The 15,150-nt window shown below is 39.9% G+C and overlaps 1 protein-coding gene across 1 annotated transcript in view; it reads left to right on the top strand.

Moving 5' to 3' along the window:
- Positions 1-9,437: 9,437 nt before the first annotated feature.
- Positions 9,438-15,150, top strand: part of smc2 (structural maintenance of chromosomes 2) — a gene marked incomplete at both ends in the record, with an annotated part of 10,305 nt that continues 4,592 nt past the window's right edge. Inside the window, 14 exons of the mRNA XM_083909647.1 lie at positions 9,438-9,605; positions 10,218-10,367; positions 10,462-10,584; positions 10,673-10,711; positions 10,806-10,916; positions 11,030-11,074; positions 11,160-11,393; positions 11,522-11,671; positions 11,767-12,000; positions 12,826-12,985; positions 13,075-13,192; positions 13,278-13,416; positions 14,680-14,799; positions 14,890-15,094. Coding sequence (XP_083765773.1) covers positions 9,438-9,605; positions 10,218-10,367; positions 10,462-10,584; positions 10,673-10,711; positions 10,806-10,916; positions 11,030-11,074; positions 11,160-11,393; positions 11,522-11,671; positions 11,767-12,000; positions 12,826-12,985; positions 13,075-13,192; positions 13,278-13,416; positions 14,680-14,799; positions 14,890-15,094 — 1,996 coding nt within the window. The remainder of the gene's footprint in view (positions 9,606-10,217; positions 10,368-10,461; positions 10,585-10,672; positions 10,712-10,805; positions 10,917-11,029; positions 11,075-11,159; positions 11,394-11,521; positions 11,672-11,766; positions 12,001-12,825; positions 12,986-13,074; positions 13,193-13,277; positions 13,417-14,679; positions 14,800-14,889; positions 15,095-15,150) is intronic.

The following is a 15,150-nucleotide window of genomic DNA, read 5'->3' as shown; positions in this document are numbered from 1 at the left end:
CTTTACACAAAAGTCAGATTCAAGATGTTGCAAAGAGGGTTAAAGATAACGATTATAAACTATAGAAAGATTAAAGTAAACATTTAAATCTAGGATTATTTTCACGAATCAAAGAAAATGCAGTTAACTGAACATGACGACGATGTTAGAGATGAAACAATGACTCCAATAATCCACAGCTATTTTCAGGATTAAAACCAGATTTCTGATCATTTCAGCTTCTTAAATGTGGATCTTTTCTTTGTTTCTTTGCTCCATAAAAACAAAGAAATCATTTAAAAACGGAATATTTTGTGTTTGTGGACAAAAAACAAAGACATTTAACAACATCATCATTTCCACATTTTGACAAATTCTGATCAATGTTTTCTAACATTTTCTGACGTTTCATCTGCAAAAACCAGGAAAATGAAGTGAATCATGAAGAGAATTGTTAGCTGTAGCTCCACTACGGTGGCCCTGAAGGCCAGATCACCAACACGCAACGGGAAAACACAACAACCTCAACTGAAACACAACTTCAACTGAACCAAGACAACTGAAACACAATGTCATTAACTGAAACAACAACTGAAATGGCCCTTCAGGGCCACCGTAGTGGAGCTGCAGCTAACGATTCTCTTCATAAATCTCTTAATTTTCCTGGTTTTTGTCGATGAAACGTCAGAAAACATTGATCAGAGTTTGTCAAAACGTGGAAATTATGATGTTAAACGTCTTTGTTTTTGTCCACAAACACAAAATTATTCAGTTTTTAAATGATTTCTTTGTTTTTTATGGAGCAAAGAAACAAAGAAAAGATCCACATTTAAGAAGCTGAAACAATCAGAAATCTGGTTTTAATCCTGAAAATAGTGGTGGATTATTGTTGTCATTGTTTCAGCTCTAACACCGTCGTCATGTTCAGTTAACTGTATTTTCTTTGATTCATGAACATAATCCTAGATTTAAATGTTTACTTTAATCTTTCTACGTCTTTAGAATCTTTTTACTTAAACTGTCAATATATATATATTTATATATCCACTGTACATAACAATCATACAAATGAACAGTTGAGTCATTGTTAAGGAGGAGAATGAGGCTGGTGTGGCGCCCCCTGCTGGTCACAACTGAAAGTTCATGTGAGGAAAAACCTGTTGAGGAGAAGAAAAGTTTCAGTGGAAATGAAACTAAAACACAGGCGACAATTTAAATGATGGAGAGAAAGAAAGAAAGAAGTAAAAGAAAGACGTAAAGAAAGAAGTAAAGAAAGAGAATTTAAAAAAGACAAAGAAAGAAAGAATTAAAGAAAGAGAATTAAAAAAGACAAAGAAAGAGAATTAAAAGAAAGACGTAAAGAAAGAATTAAAGACAAAGAAAGACGTAAAAGAGAGAATTAAAAGAAAGAATTAAAGAAAGACGTAAAGAAAGAAAGAATTACAGAAAGACAGAGAATTAAAGCACAACATAAAGAAAGACGTAAAGAAAGAAGGGACTGAAGGAAGGAAGGAAGAAATGAGAAAAGGAAAGCGACAAAGGACGGAGAGAGGGGATGAAAGATGAAGAGACAGAACCAACAAAGAGTGAAAAGAAAGAACAAAAAACTACTCACAGAAGCTAAAGCCAATCCAGTCCAGTCCGTCAGTGAAATCCAGTCCATGTGTTCAGCTGCTGGTTTCTGTGAAGACATGAAAAGAGAGATTTAAAGGACTTTGAGCTGATAGAAATGTCCTAAATGTCCTGTCCTGAGACACAGAGACAAACAGAGAGACTGAACTGAGAGTCTGTTTGTGTCGGACAGTTTTACTGAGTTCACAGTTTAAAAACTGAAGGAAAAGACGGAAACACGGAGGTCGGTAACGTTGACTACTCTCACTCTGTCGCCTTTACTTTATTAACCTTTAAATTAACCCTTTAAAAATCAAACTAAATCAACAGTGTGCTGAACTGAGTGTTTATGAATGTTTGCATTCATGGATTATATCAAAAGTGTCGCTCTGACCTCATCTCCGTCACTAATTCAAGTCAACTTTATTTAGATTTTATATTAAAAAAAACTACTTAACAAGAGAAAACCCAACAAATCACACGATGAGCAAAAGCCTCGAGGGCAAACTGTGGAGAGAAAAAAACTCCCTTTTAACAGGAAGAAATCTCTGGAGAACCAGACTCAAAGTGTGCGGCCGTCTGCCTCGACCGGTCGGGGTGAAAGGGAGAGGGGGAGGAGGGGGCGGAGCCAAAGGACGAGAGAGAGAGAGAGAGAGAGAGACACACACACGCACAACAGCAATACAATCAAAGTGTGACAGTGACATGTGCGAACAAAGTTTTGTGCGACGTTTTTCGAGTTGCGTTCTAAGAGCGGCGGCGGTTTCGAGCAGCGGCGGGTACAAGCGGCGGCGTTTACGAGCGACGGCGGTTACGAGCGGCACGTTTTGTGTTGCCACAGCAACAACTCTGAGCGTTAATAAGCGTCTTTGTGCCGAGTACAAACAGAGGTCAATAAATACAGAGACAATGTAACTGTGCATCAGCGATGTCGTGGAGAAGATGTCGTTGCCTCGAGGTGAAAACCATGTTCGGTCTCCATTCTGGAATAGATTAGAAAAACAAAAAGACAAAACATCAGTCACTGATGCAACAGTTGGAGTCTGATATACTCACAACCGCAGGTTCTTCTCATATAATGAAAGGGGCGGGGCTAATCTCAGGCCGACATCGGCCGGTTCCATGTTGGGTCTCCATTCTGGAATAGATTAGAAAGACAAAAAGACAAAAGCAGCAGCAAACATCGACGACTATACATGATACCTGAACCTGATTCGTTATATTATTAATTATTATCTAAGATATAAGACATAAGCAAATTCTTTTTTTCCTAAAGGCCTTGTTTTCCTACAAGATGAGACTTTATCCATCCAGGTGTAGGGGGGGTGGTGCACATTCCATTGCGTCCGATCCATTTCCATTGTGTTGAATCCAGTCCATTTCCATTGCGTTGCATCCAGTCCATTTCCATTGTGTTGAATCCGATCCATTTCCATTGTGTTGAATCAAGGCCATTTCCATTGTGTTGCATCCAATCCATTTCCATTGCGTTGCATCCAATCCAAACAAATGGCACCCAGACCAAACAGAAATCGCATCACATGACCATACCAAATGTCATGAAATGAAACACCTGAAATTAAAACACTAGTACTTGAAAAGTACCAAGTCAGTCTGTTTTAAGTCAGTCAAGCGGCGTTAAGGTCAAAACCATGTCGGAAGTCAGGTGTGTGTGTACGTTGACCATTGAAAACCACATGACATGAACAAAGTGTTCAATGTGATGTGCTCTCATAGACCATATTTATATATATAAAACTAAATAAACCTCTGAAAAGCCTTTCGAGAACCACATGACATGAACAAAGTGTTCAATATGATGTGCTCTCATAGACCATATATATAAAAACCTCTGAAACACCTTTTGAAAACCACATGACATGAACAAAGTGTTCAATATGATGTGCTCTCATAGACCTTATATAAAAACCTCTGAAATACTTTTTGAAAACCACATGACATGAACAAAGTGTTGAATGTGATGTGCTCTCATAGACCATATTTATATATATAAAACTAAATAAACCTCTGAAAAGCCTTTTGAGAACCACATGACCTGAACAAAGTGTTCAATGTGATGTGCTCTCATAAACCATATAAATAAACCTCTGAAACATCTTTTGAAAACCACATGACATGAACAAAGTGTTCAATATGATGTGCTCTCATAGACCATATATATAAACCTCTGAAAAGCCTTTTGAAAACCACATGACATGAACAAAGTGTTCAATATGATGTGCTCTCATAGACCATATATATAAACCTCTGAAAAGCCTTTTGAAAACCACATGACATGAGCAAAGTGTTCAATATGATGTGCTCTCATAGACCATATATATAAACCTCTGAAACACCTTTTGAAAACCACATGACATGAACAAAGTGTTCAATATGATGTGCTCTCATAGACCATATATATAAACCTCTGAAAAGCCTTTTGAAAACCACATGACATGAGCAAAGTGTTCAATATGATGTGTTCTCATAGACCATATATATAAACCTCTGAAACACCTTTTGAAAACCACATGACATGAACAAAGTGTTCAATGTGATGTGCTCTCATAGACCTTAAAGAGAAAAACCTCTGAAACACTTTTTGAAAACCACATGACATGAACAAAGTGTTCAATATGATGTGCTCTCATAGACCATATATATAAAAACCTCTGAAAAGCCTTTTGAAAACCACATGACTGGAATAGATTAGAAAAACAAAGCAGCAACAAACATCAGTCACTTATGCAACAGTTGGAGTCTGATATACTCACAACCGCAGGTTCTTCTCATATAATGAAGGGGGCGGGGCTAATCTCAGGCCGACATCGGGCGGTTCCATGTTCCACGTTCGGTCTCCATTCTGGAATAGATTAGAAAAACATCAGTCACTGATGCAACAGTTGGAGTCCGATATACTCACAACCTCAGGTTCTTCTCATAAAATGAAGGGGGCGGGGCTAATCTCAGGTCAACATAGGGTGGTTCCATGTTGGGTCTCCATTCTGAAATAGATTAGAAAAACAAAACATCAGTCACTGATGCAACAGGAGGAGTCTGATATACTCACAACCGCAGGTTCTTCTCATATAATGAAGGGGGCGGGGCTAATCTCAGGTCGACATCAGGCAGTTCCATGTTAGGTCTCCATTCTGGAATAGATTAGAAAAACAAAACATCAGTCACTGATGCAACAGTTGGAGTCTGATATACTCACAACCTCAGGTTCCTCTCATATAATGAAGGGGGCGGGGCTAATCTCAGGTTGACATCGGGCGGTTCCTGGTTAGGTCTCCATTCTGGAATAGATTAGAAAAACAAAACATCAGTCACTGATGCAACAGGAGGAGTCCGATATACTCACAACCTCAGGTTCCTCTCATATAATGAAGGGGGCGGGGCTAATCTCAGGTCGACATCGGGCGGTTCCTGGTTAGGTCTCCATTCTGGAATAGATTAGAAAAACAAAACATCAGTCACTGATGCAACAGGAGGAGTCCGATATACTCACAACCACAGGTTCTTCTCATATAATGAAGGGGGCGGGGCTAATCTCAGGTCAACATCGGGCGGTTCCATGTTAGGTCTCCATTCTGGAATAGATTAGAAAAACAAAACATCAGTCACTGATGCAACAGGAGGAGTCCGATATACTCACAACCGCAGGTTCTTCTAAAATAATGGAGAAGGGGGGCGGGGCTTATTTCAGGTCGACACAGGGCGGTTCCATGTTAGGTCTCCATTCTGGAATAGATTAGAAAAACAAAAAGACAAAAGCAGCAGCAAACATCGACGACTTTACCCGATACTTGAACCTGATTCAATAGTATTATTAACAATTACTAAGACATAAGCAAATTCTTTTTTTTCCTAAAGGCCTTGTTTTCCTACAAGATGAGACTTTAGTCATCCAGGTGTGTGGGGGGGGGGGGGGGGGTTCACATTCCATTGCGTCCGATCCATTTCCATTGTGTTGAAACCAGTCCATTTCCATTGTGTTGAATCCAGTCCATTGTGTTGAAAATAGTCCATTTCCATTGTTTTGAATCCAATCCATTTCCATTGCGTTGAATCCAGTCCATTTCCATTGCGTTGAATCCAGTCCATTTCCATTGCGTTGCATCCAATCCAAACAAATGGCACCCAGAACAAACAGAAATCGCATCACATGACCATACCAAATGTCATGAAATGAAACACCTGAAATTAAAACACTAGTTCTTGAAAAGTACCAAGTCAGTCTGTTTTAAGTCAGTCAAGTGGCGTTAAGGTCAAAACCATGTCGGAAGTCAGGTGTGTGTACGTAGACCTTTGAAAACCACATGACATGAACAAAGTGTTCAATGTGATGTGCTCTCATAGACCTTATATATAAACCTCTGAAAAGCCTTTTGAGAACCACATGACATGAACAAAGTGTTCAATGTGATGTGCTCTCATAGACCTTATATATAAACCTCCAAAAAATCCTTTTGAGAACCACATGACATGAACAAAGTGTTCAATGTGATGTGCTCTCATAGACCATATTTATATATATAAAACTAAATAAACCTCTGAAAAGCCTTTCAAGAACCACATGACATGAACAGTGTTCAATGTGATGTGCTCTCATAGACCTTATATATATATATAAACCTTATATATAAACCTCTGAAAAGCCTTTCGAGAACCACATGACATGAACAAAGTGTTCAATGTGATGTGCTCTCATAGACCTTATATATAAACCTCTGAAACACCTTTTGAAAACCACATGACATGAACAAAGTGTTCAATATGATGTGCTCTTTTAGACCTTATATATAAACCTCTGAAACACCTTTCGAAAACCACATGACATGAACAAAGTGTTCAATATGATGTGCTCTCATAGACCATATATATAAACCTCTGAAAAGCCTTTCGAGAACCACATGACATGAACAAAGTGTTCAATGTGATGTGCTCTCATAGACCATATATATATATATATATATATAAAACTAAATAAACCTCTGAAAAGCCTCTGAGAACCACATGACATGAACAAAGTGTTCAATGTGATGTGCTCTCATAGATCTTATATGTTAAACTTACCAGAGAATCCGGTGCAGCAGAGGGGAACCTGTTACGGAAAAAAAGGTAGGTGTTAATATATACGTACGTCTTACGTATGTATACACACATACGTGTGTGTACATATATATATATATATATATATATATATATACACATATCTATATATATATATACATACATATATACATACACATATATACATATATGTATATATATATACACACATACATATATGTATATACATATATATATATATATATATACATATATACATATATACATATATGTATGTGTATATATATATATATATATATATATATATATATATATATATATATATATGTATGTATATATATATATATATATATATACACACACACACACACACACACACACACACACACGTACATGTATTTATGTGTACATGTATACATGTGTGTATGTATACGTTTACATACACACACAAAGACACACATATATACATGTACACATATATACAAATACACACGTATGTATAGATAGATAGATACACATACAACATGTATTTATACACACATATGTACATACATACACACGCATACATTATATGCATATACACACATAACTATTAGGGCTGCAGCTATCGAATATTTTGTAATCGAGTATTCTTCTAATTATTCCTCGATTGACCTTTTCGTAATCGAGTTACTCGAGTAATCGTTGCAGCCCTACACAGACACACATCACAGATTTACACACACACGACGATTTTAACAGTTTGACCAGAAAGCACGTTCAATTGTATCATCACCATTAGTGTTCAATAAGACAGTTAATGGCTGTGTTTCTAAGTTCCTACAGAATTCTATATGTTCTCCATTCCAAAAAGGAACGCATGATGGCGCCATTAGGACGCGACCGGCAAATGCGCTTTAGGTTACGGCAGCAAGAGACGCCCGGACTTTTTTAAGTGTAACACAGGACGTCCGGCTAAAAATCAAAATGTAAGAGCGTTTTACAGAAATGCGGCGAGTGGGTTGACGCAGCGGTTCCGTATGAAGTTTGAGATGTAATACGCAATTTAGTTGTTATTCGAGCTGTTACACAGCCTTGTAGCCCAGATTCTGCGGCTTAAAACCAGCGAGAGCGATAGTTTGAAGTGACACACCATAGCAGCGTATGTCAAAATGCGTATATGCTACGCAAAATGCGTATATGTTGGCAGGTCTGGCGTTTACTAACCGATAAGTAGATAACTGACGTTAGTGGTGAAACACAGAAACACAGTAGAAGTAAAACACAAAAAAACCACTTACGTTCGAGACGAACTCTCCCGCTCCTCTCCTCTGCTACACCGAATAATACGAGCTAACGCGAAGTCGCTTATATACGGGCATTTGAACGTTGCCGCGCGAATGGTCTAAACCAATCAGGGTGAAGGAAAAGAAAACGCTGTCAATTGCCGTGGGAACAACTCCTTATATGGGTATCCTGTGTGGGCGTGTCTAGTACTATGGTTCTGCACTCACTACAAGTCATTAACACCACACACCCAATATATTTATTTATAGTAATATTTTATGCATCCCAAGCTTAATTAATGCTTTACACAATATGATTTATGGATTATTCATGCTTAATAATAATAATAATAATAATAATAATAATACGGTAAATATTGTAAATACGTCGAGACCTGGTTTCGATCCTCCGACCTTCCATTTGTTAATTAATATTTGTTCAGATATAAAGTAGATAATTCATCTAGGACACGTGAGTGTGCGTGTGTGAGACGGACTTACAATTATTAAAATAATTAAAATGAAATTATTTCCAATGTAGTTTTATTCATTAAGCAAAAAACAATACAAAGTTGAAAAAATGAAGTACTTGATGTCATGACGATATCGGAAACAAAACCACATAAGAGAAATGAAATAAGGAAACGTTTTGAATTCGGTAAAAAGATTACAGTACAAAGATTGCAGTCTTAAATTGAGTAAATCATATTTAAAAAACATACAGAGTAATGATCAGACTTTTCTTACAGAAGTTGTCATGCAAAGAAGCAAAGATAAGACAGAAAATGCAGTTAGCGATACATAAATACGGTGGCCCTGAAGTGCCTATTTGTGTTGGTGATTTACACTTCGGGGCCGTATTTATGTATTTGTACTTCAGGGCCACCATAATTAACATAATCAAATACAATACAATAAACAATACTTAAATGTATGTGACGTCACAGCTGTATATTTCGCGATATGATCCGATTTACGATATGAAAACTTTATGAGAAATGTGAATACAAGAAGGCAATGAGGGTTTTTCCAAAGGGCCGGTACTCTATCCATACATCCATGGCAGCAGGTGGCGCCAGAGAGGCTTTTTGCTACACAGCCTGCCGGCAACTTTTAGTAGCCTTAATTTATGCCTGACCAAAATAAGTGCACACGAATAAGTACAGTAAAAACAATTTATGGTGCGGTATGGGATTCACTTTAAAAATAATAATTACATATTATACTGCTCGTTATTTATGATTCTGTTTTTTTTGTGCGTACGCATCTTGTTATAGATACGTCAAAATAGTTTGTTTTATGTCCGGCGCAGCAGGGGCGCCGATTACACAGAGCCTGCCGCCAAAATTCAAGTGAGAGGCGAGTTGAGAGTTTCCGTGCTGTCTGTTGTAAACACTGGGCTGTTTACCATTTTAACCGGGCCGTGTTTTTTTTATTATTATTTCCACACCCGCAAACCTTACGTCTTGGTTCCGCGGAGAGGACGAGAGAGCAGTTGACTTCAAGATGCACATAAAGTCTATTGTTATAGATGGGTTCAAATCCTACGCGCAGCGGACGGAGATCAACGGCTTCGACCCGCTGTTCAACGCCATCACTGGACTGAACGGCAGCGGCAAATCCAACATTTTGGACTCGATATGTTTTCTCTTGGGCATTTCGAATCTCTCTCATGTAAGTGTGGTGTTTGTATTGAGTGTCTGTTTTAATTTAATCCCTCCCGTTTTCTTTCTCTCCGACCTAAAGTGCGTTGCATTGGCAGCACATGGATTCGTGTCAATCGTAAAAAAAAAGTTGGAAAGGTCGTGCAAAAACATTTATATGACACTAAAGGGATAGTTGAGGTTTTACAAGTATGGCTGTATGAAATGACTTATTGCTGACTAAGCTGCTGTGACCCCAACAAAGTTTGTGAACCACTCACTTTCCTGAACCAAAGCCCATAAAGAATATCTGTGATTTTACATGAAGGCACCAAGGAGATGTGGATTTAGGGTGTTTGAGATCCTTTCCTAAATGAGTTATTATATGTGTGTACAAATCTAATAGTCACTGTAGAATCTGTTTCTCTTCTTTTGTTTATCCACATTTGCTGTTAATATTAAAGCAGTATTCTCAGGATATTGCCAACTAAAGCAGACGTAGACCTTATTAGGTGAGCCTTTTTCTCTGTCCTTGCTGTGACCAATGTTTTAATAGAGGACAAGTGTCCAAACATGTTTTTTAACAGGAAGTAACCACCCCTTTAATGTTGGTGACTTAATGCGTCTCCCTTTTATCTGACAGGTAAGAGCCTCCAACCTCCAGGACCTGGTGTACAAGAACGGACAGGGTGGCATCACCAAGGCCACTGTGTCGATTACTTTCGACAACGCCAACAAAAGCCAAAGCCCTTTGGGGTTTGAAACCCACGAGGAAATCACCGTCACCAGACAGGTTGGTGGAGAAAGACGCCGTCATTTCTCAAGGCTCTCTATTTAGAGAAGTAACCGATTTTTAAAAAAAATATATGAACATTTCATTCTTGAAGGTGGTGATTGGTGGCAGGAACAAGTACCTCATCAATGGAGTCAACGCTAACAACACCAGGGTGCAGGACTTGTTTTGCTCGGTTGGCCTCAATGTCAACAATCCACATTTTCTCATCATGCAGGTTAGTACTAATGCGACTGTTTTTTATCTGTCTATGATATGATACCTCTGGTTTTAGCTCTCAACATGTAATGTGTCTGATATTTTAGGGGAGGATCACCAAAGTTCTGAACATGAAGCCACCAGAGGTAAAACACACACTGTGTATGCACCATCGTAGCATCAGAACCGTTTTCAAACTACCCGTTTTCAGGTCTTCCAATAATCTCTCTGTTCTCTCAGATCCTTGCCATGATTGAGGAGGCAGCTGGCACGAGGATGTATGAAAGTAAAAAGATCAGCGCTCAGAAAACAATTGAGAAGAAAGAGGCCAAGTTAAAGGAGATTCAGACTGTGAGTCAGACCACCAAACTAATTCACTGTGTTTTTGTTCTGAAGTGGCTGCCATTAATGCAATGGCAGTTAATTTGAAAAAGATTTAAGTTGATCTCTGCTCACTCTTTTAGATTTTGGATGAGGAAATTACTCCAACCATGCAGAAACTGCAAGAGGTAAGGTTGACAATAATTTTCATTGCATGCCAAGTTATTTTTTTTCTTCTCCCCCTTGTTTAATAAAAAACTCCACCCTTTGCAGGAACGATCCTCATACCTGGAGTACCAGAAGCTGATGCGTGAGATCCAGCACCTGTCACGGCTGTATGTGGCCTGGCTCTTTGTGTGCGCAGAGGAGACAAAGTCGAAGTCGGCAGAAAATCTGAAGGTGATGCAGGATAAGATCGCCAAGATGCAGGCCAGCATGGCTGAGAATGAGAGCACAATCCAGGAGCTCTCAGCCCAGATTGAACGGCTGCAGAAGAAAAAGGACCAGGTAGATGCTTTACACTTACATCCAATAGAAGTTCCATGAGAATATGAAGAAGAATTGCTTAAAAGGGCATTCTTCTCTGAACTTAAATTGTAGTGCTCTCTTTCTCATGTTTATCGTTTCCTCTGTAGGAGGTGAATGGAGTATTAAAATCCCTGGAGGAAACCTTGGCAGACGTGCAACGAGTCGACGCTAAAGCCCAGAGCGCATTTGACCTCAAAAAACAGAATCTTAAAGATGAAGCCAAGAAGAGGAAGGAGCTTGTAAAGAATATGGATGAGGTAACGTTTAAAAAAAAAAACTGAATGCAGTATGCTAGTTTATTCAATAAACTTGCAGTAACTTTAAAGTACACCCTCATTGCCTCCGTTCTCAGGACAAGAAAATGCTGACGGTAAAAGAGAAGGAGGTTTCTAAACTGACGGAGAAGCTTCAAACTCTACAGGAAGAGGGGCAGAAGGACAGTGCTGCTCTCGAGGCAGCTGAGCAGCATTTCAAGGCTGTGTCTGCAGGTCTCTCCACCAATGAGGACGGGGAAGAGGCCACTCTGGCCGGACAGATGATGACCTGTAAAAACGACATGAGCAAAGCAGATACTGAGGCCAAGCAGGTGAGGGGGAAAAAACCTGATGCTTGATGTTTGAGATGGTCTACCTTATATTCAATAGCACGTTTTTATTACAAACATTGTTTTTTAGGTTCAGGTTTTTGCTATTTTAAATACAATTTCCATTCATGGAGTAGAGATAAAGGTAGTGGAGGTGGTTGTACAGGAAATGCAACACTGTTTTCAGGAATGGACAGAGCAAACATTATGTATGTGAAGCTTGGGTCCTTGTTGTGTTGCAGATTTTTGCAGAGGTCTTTTGTGGCTGTTGCTGTTGTCTTTGCTAAAGATAAATTTGTAATGTAGAATACCTCAGTCTCTCGCCACCTGCTGGTCAAACTGCAGAACACACATTTTAACATTCCTACCAGCTTTCACCTCTGCATCAGAAGCGCTGTCGGCATAGAGGTCAAGGAGGTGGCAGCTTATTCAGCCTACTGTTTTAGTCAGTCATATCGGGGCTCTTGGCGTGTTTGACAATATCCAATAATACATTTTAAAGCCATTATTGTTCCAATCCACCTGTTGTATCCGATTGTTTAAACCTTTCAGTGGTTGTGTGTCTCTATAAAACCAAATTAATGTATTGGTGTTTACTGCATTTGTATGAAGCCACTCCTACTCATACTTTTTGTCTGTGACGTTATGGTTTTTATTATGCTTTTAAATCAGGCTTGATATTATATTATCCTTTTATTTTTTATCCTTTTAAATCATCAGCTTGTCGTTTCCTGTACAGTGTGGCTGCTGTGATTTACAGCACCGTGATTTATTTACCTAATTGTAATTAATGAAGTGTGTTTGCCTTTTCTTGTGTTGTCTGTCCAGGCCCAAATGACACTGAAACACGCGCAGACAGAGCTGAAGACCAAACAGGCCGAGGTGAAAAAGATGGACGGCGGCTACAAGAAGGATCAGGACGCCTTACAGGCTGTAGGAAAGAATAGAGAGAAACTGGAGGCTGAACTAGCCAAACTCAATTATGAAGGTACTGGATGAGCATGTACAGTATGCGTATTTGTTGTACTTGTATAAATATCTTGTAATAACACCGGGGACGTGTCTGTCTTTATGTAGACGGGAAGGAGGAAAGTCTGCTGGACAAAAGACGACAGCTGTACAGAGAAGTCAGCAAACTTAAAGAGACCTACGAACGTCTCGTGTCCCGCTTTCCCAATCTACGCTTTGACTACCGGTAAGGATTTGATTAATGAATGAATAATAAAGCATTTCTAATGAAGGTTTTCAAAGCATTTAATGTTTTTTGTTTTGTTTTTCAGGGATCCAGAGAGTGGGTGGGACCATAGCAAAGTGAAAGGGCTGTTGGCTAATTTGATCTCGGTGCGCGACGTCTCTTATGCAACAGCGCTTGAGGTGGTGGCAGGAGGACGACTGTACAACATTGTCGTAGACACTGAGGTAGGTGTGCCATTTTATTCGATGTCATATTTAGTTATAAATACACTACCTTGGTGTGGGGACCTGGGGCCTCAGGACCTGCCTCGGCGTGTGGTGGGCTGGTCTGTGCTTGTGGTGCCGTCGTCTCCTGCCCCCTCGGGGCGTGCTCTGCGCGTGGGGGGCGCCGGATCTGCGGCGCCCTGCCCTGGTCCTGTGCGGGGTGGACTCGCGGCTGGCCCTGGGTCGGGCGGTGGCGGGTATCTCCGGGCCCGGGGGGCTGGTGGACGCCCCGTGTGCCTGGGTTACCGCCGGTCTCCTTCCGGGGGGCCGGGGGGCGGCGACACGGTTTCACCACCGATTCCCGACCACACCAAGTGACAACCTCCGCACATACATATATATGGATGCGCGAATACACAGACATACAGATACACACACAGACAAACTCTGGTTCATGATAAAACCAATATAAACTGATACAACCGTTATAGACAAGATCACCTTATCTATATGTGGTTGTTAACAAATTCTAATGGTACTGTAATACAAATGCATATCAGTGTTATTAATGTTGTAATGTTGTCATTACTGCCTTAGTGTGTTATGCTACTAATTTCTATCTAGTGTCTCTCTTTCCCTCCCTCTCTCCCTCCCTCCCTCCCTCCCTCCCTCCCCCTCTCTTATCTCTCCCTCTTTCTCCCCATCTCTCTCACACCTCCCTTGTCTGTCTACCCACCCTCACCCCCACCCCCCCTGTCTGGCCCGGTCCTCCCACACAACCTAATAAATAAAAACATAAATAGCAGGACGGGCATTACAGCGCTGTAATCACTCGCCCTGCAAACAGCAAAATCTGTTCAACACCAACAGACATGCAGTCAACCATAGTGCATGCCCAAGGTACTGGACAGGACAGGTAAAAAAAAAAAAAAAAAAAAAATAAATACACTACCTTTCAAAAGTTTGGGGTCACATATAACAATTTTTTGTTGTGTTTTCCATTAAAAGTCACACTTTTATTCATCAAAAGAGTTGCAAAATGAATAGAAAATATAGAAATAATGCTTTTTATTCAAAATAACTGTTTTCAGCTGTGCTAACATCATTGCACAAGGGTTTTCTAATCATCCAATAGCCTTCTAACGCCATTAGCAAACACAATGTAACATTAGAACACTGGAAATCGGCCTCTATACACCTATGTACATATTCCATTAAAACCCAGACGTTTGCAGCTAGAATATATACATATATATATATATATTACATTATTGTCTTTTCCAGGTGACTGGTAAAAAGCTGCTGGAGAAAGGCGAGCTGCAGCGCAGGTACACCATCATTCCCCTGAACAAGATCTCTGCCAGAACTCTCAATGACAGAGTGATCAACACCGCCAAGAGCCTGGTGAGAAATCTCAACACTGCTTTTTTTTTTGTTGTAAAAATCCGTTAAACGCTTCCAATAGTATATAATAATCGCCCCTCCCCCTGTCAGGTCGGAGAAGATAACGTCCACACCGCTCTGTCCCTGGTGGGTTATGAGTCCGACCTACGGAAGGCCATGGAGTACGTCTTTGGCTCCACGCTCGTCTGCGACACCCTGGACAATGCCAAGAAAGTGGCTTTTGACAAACAGGTCATGACCAAGACTGTCACTCTGGGAGGGGACATCTTTGACCCACAGGGAACTCTGAGTGGAGGTGAGGGATGAGGAGGATATGCAAAGAAGAGCAAACACAAACATTTTGGTTTCCTG

Source organism: Microchirus variegatus, assembly GCF_963457635.1.
Source record: "Microchirus variegatus genome assembly, chromosome: 23".
NCBI classification, from domain to species: domain Eukaryota; kingdom Metazoa; phylum Chordata; class Actinopteri; order Pleuronectiformes; family Soleidae; genus Microchirus; species Microchirus variegatus.
Note: the sequence above shows the minus strand (reverse complement) of the source record. Positions and strands in the feature narration are given on the sequence as shown.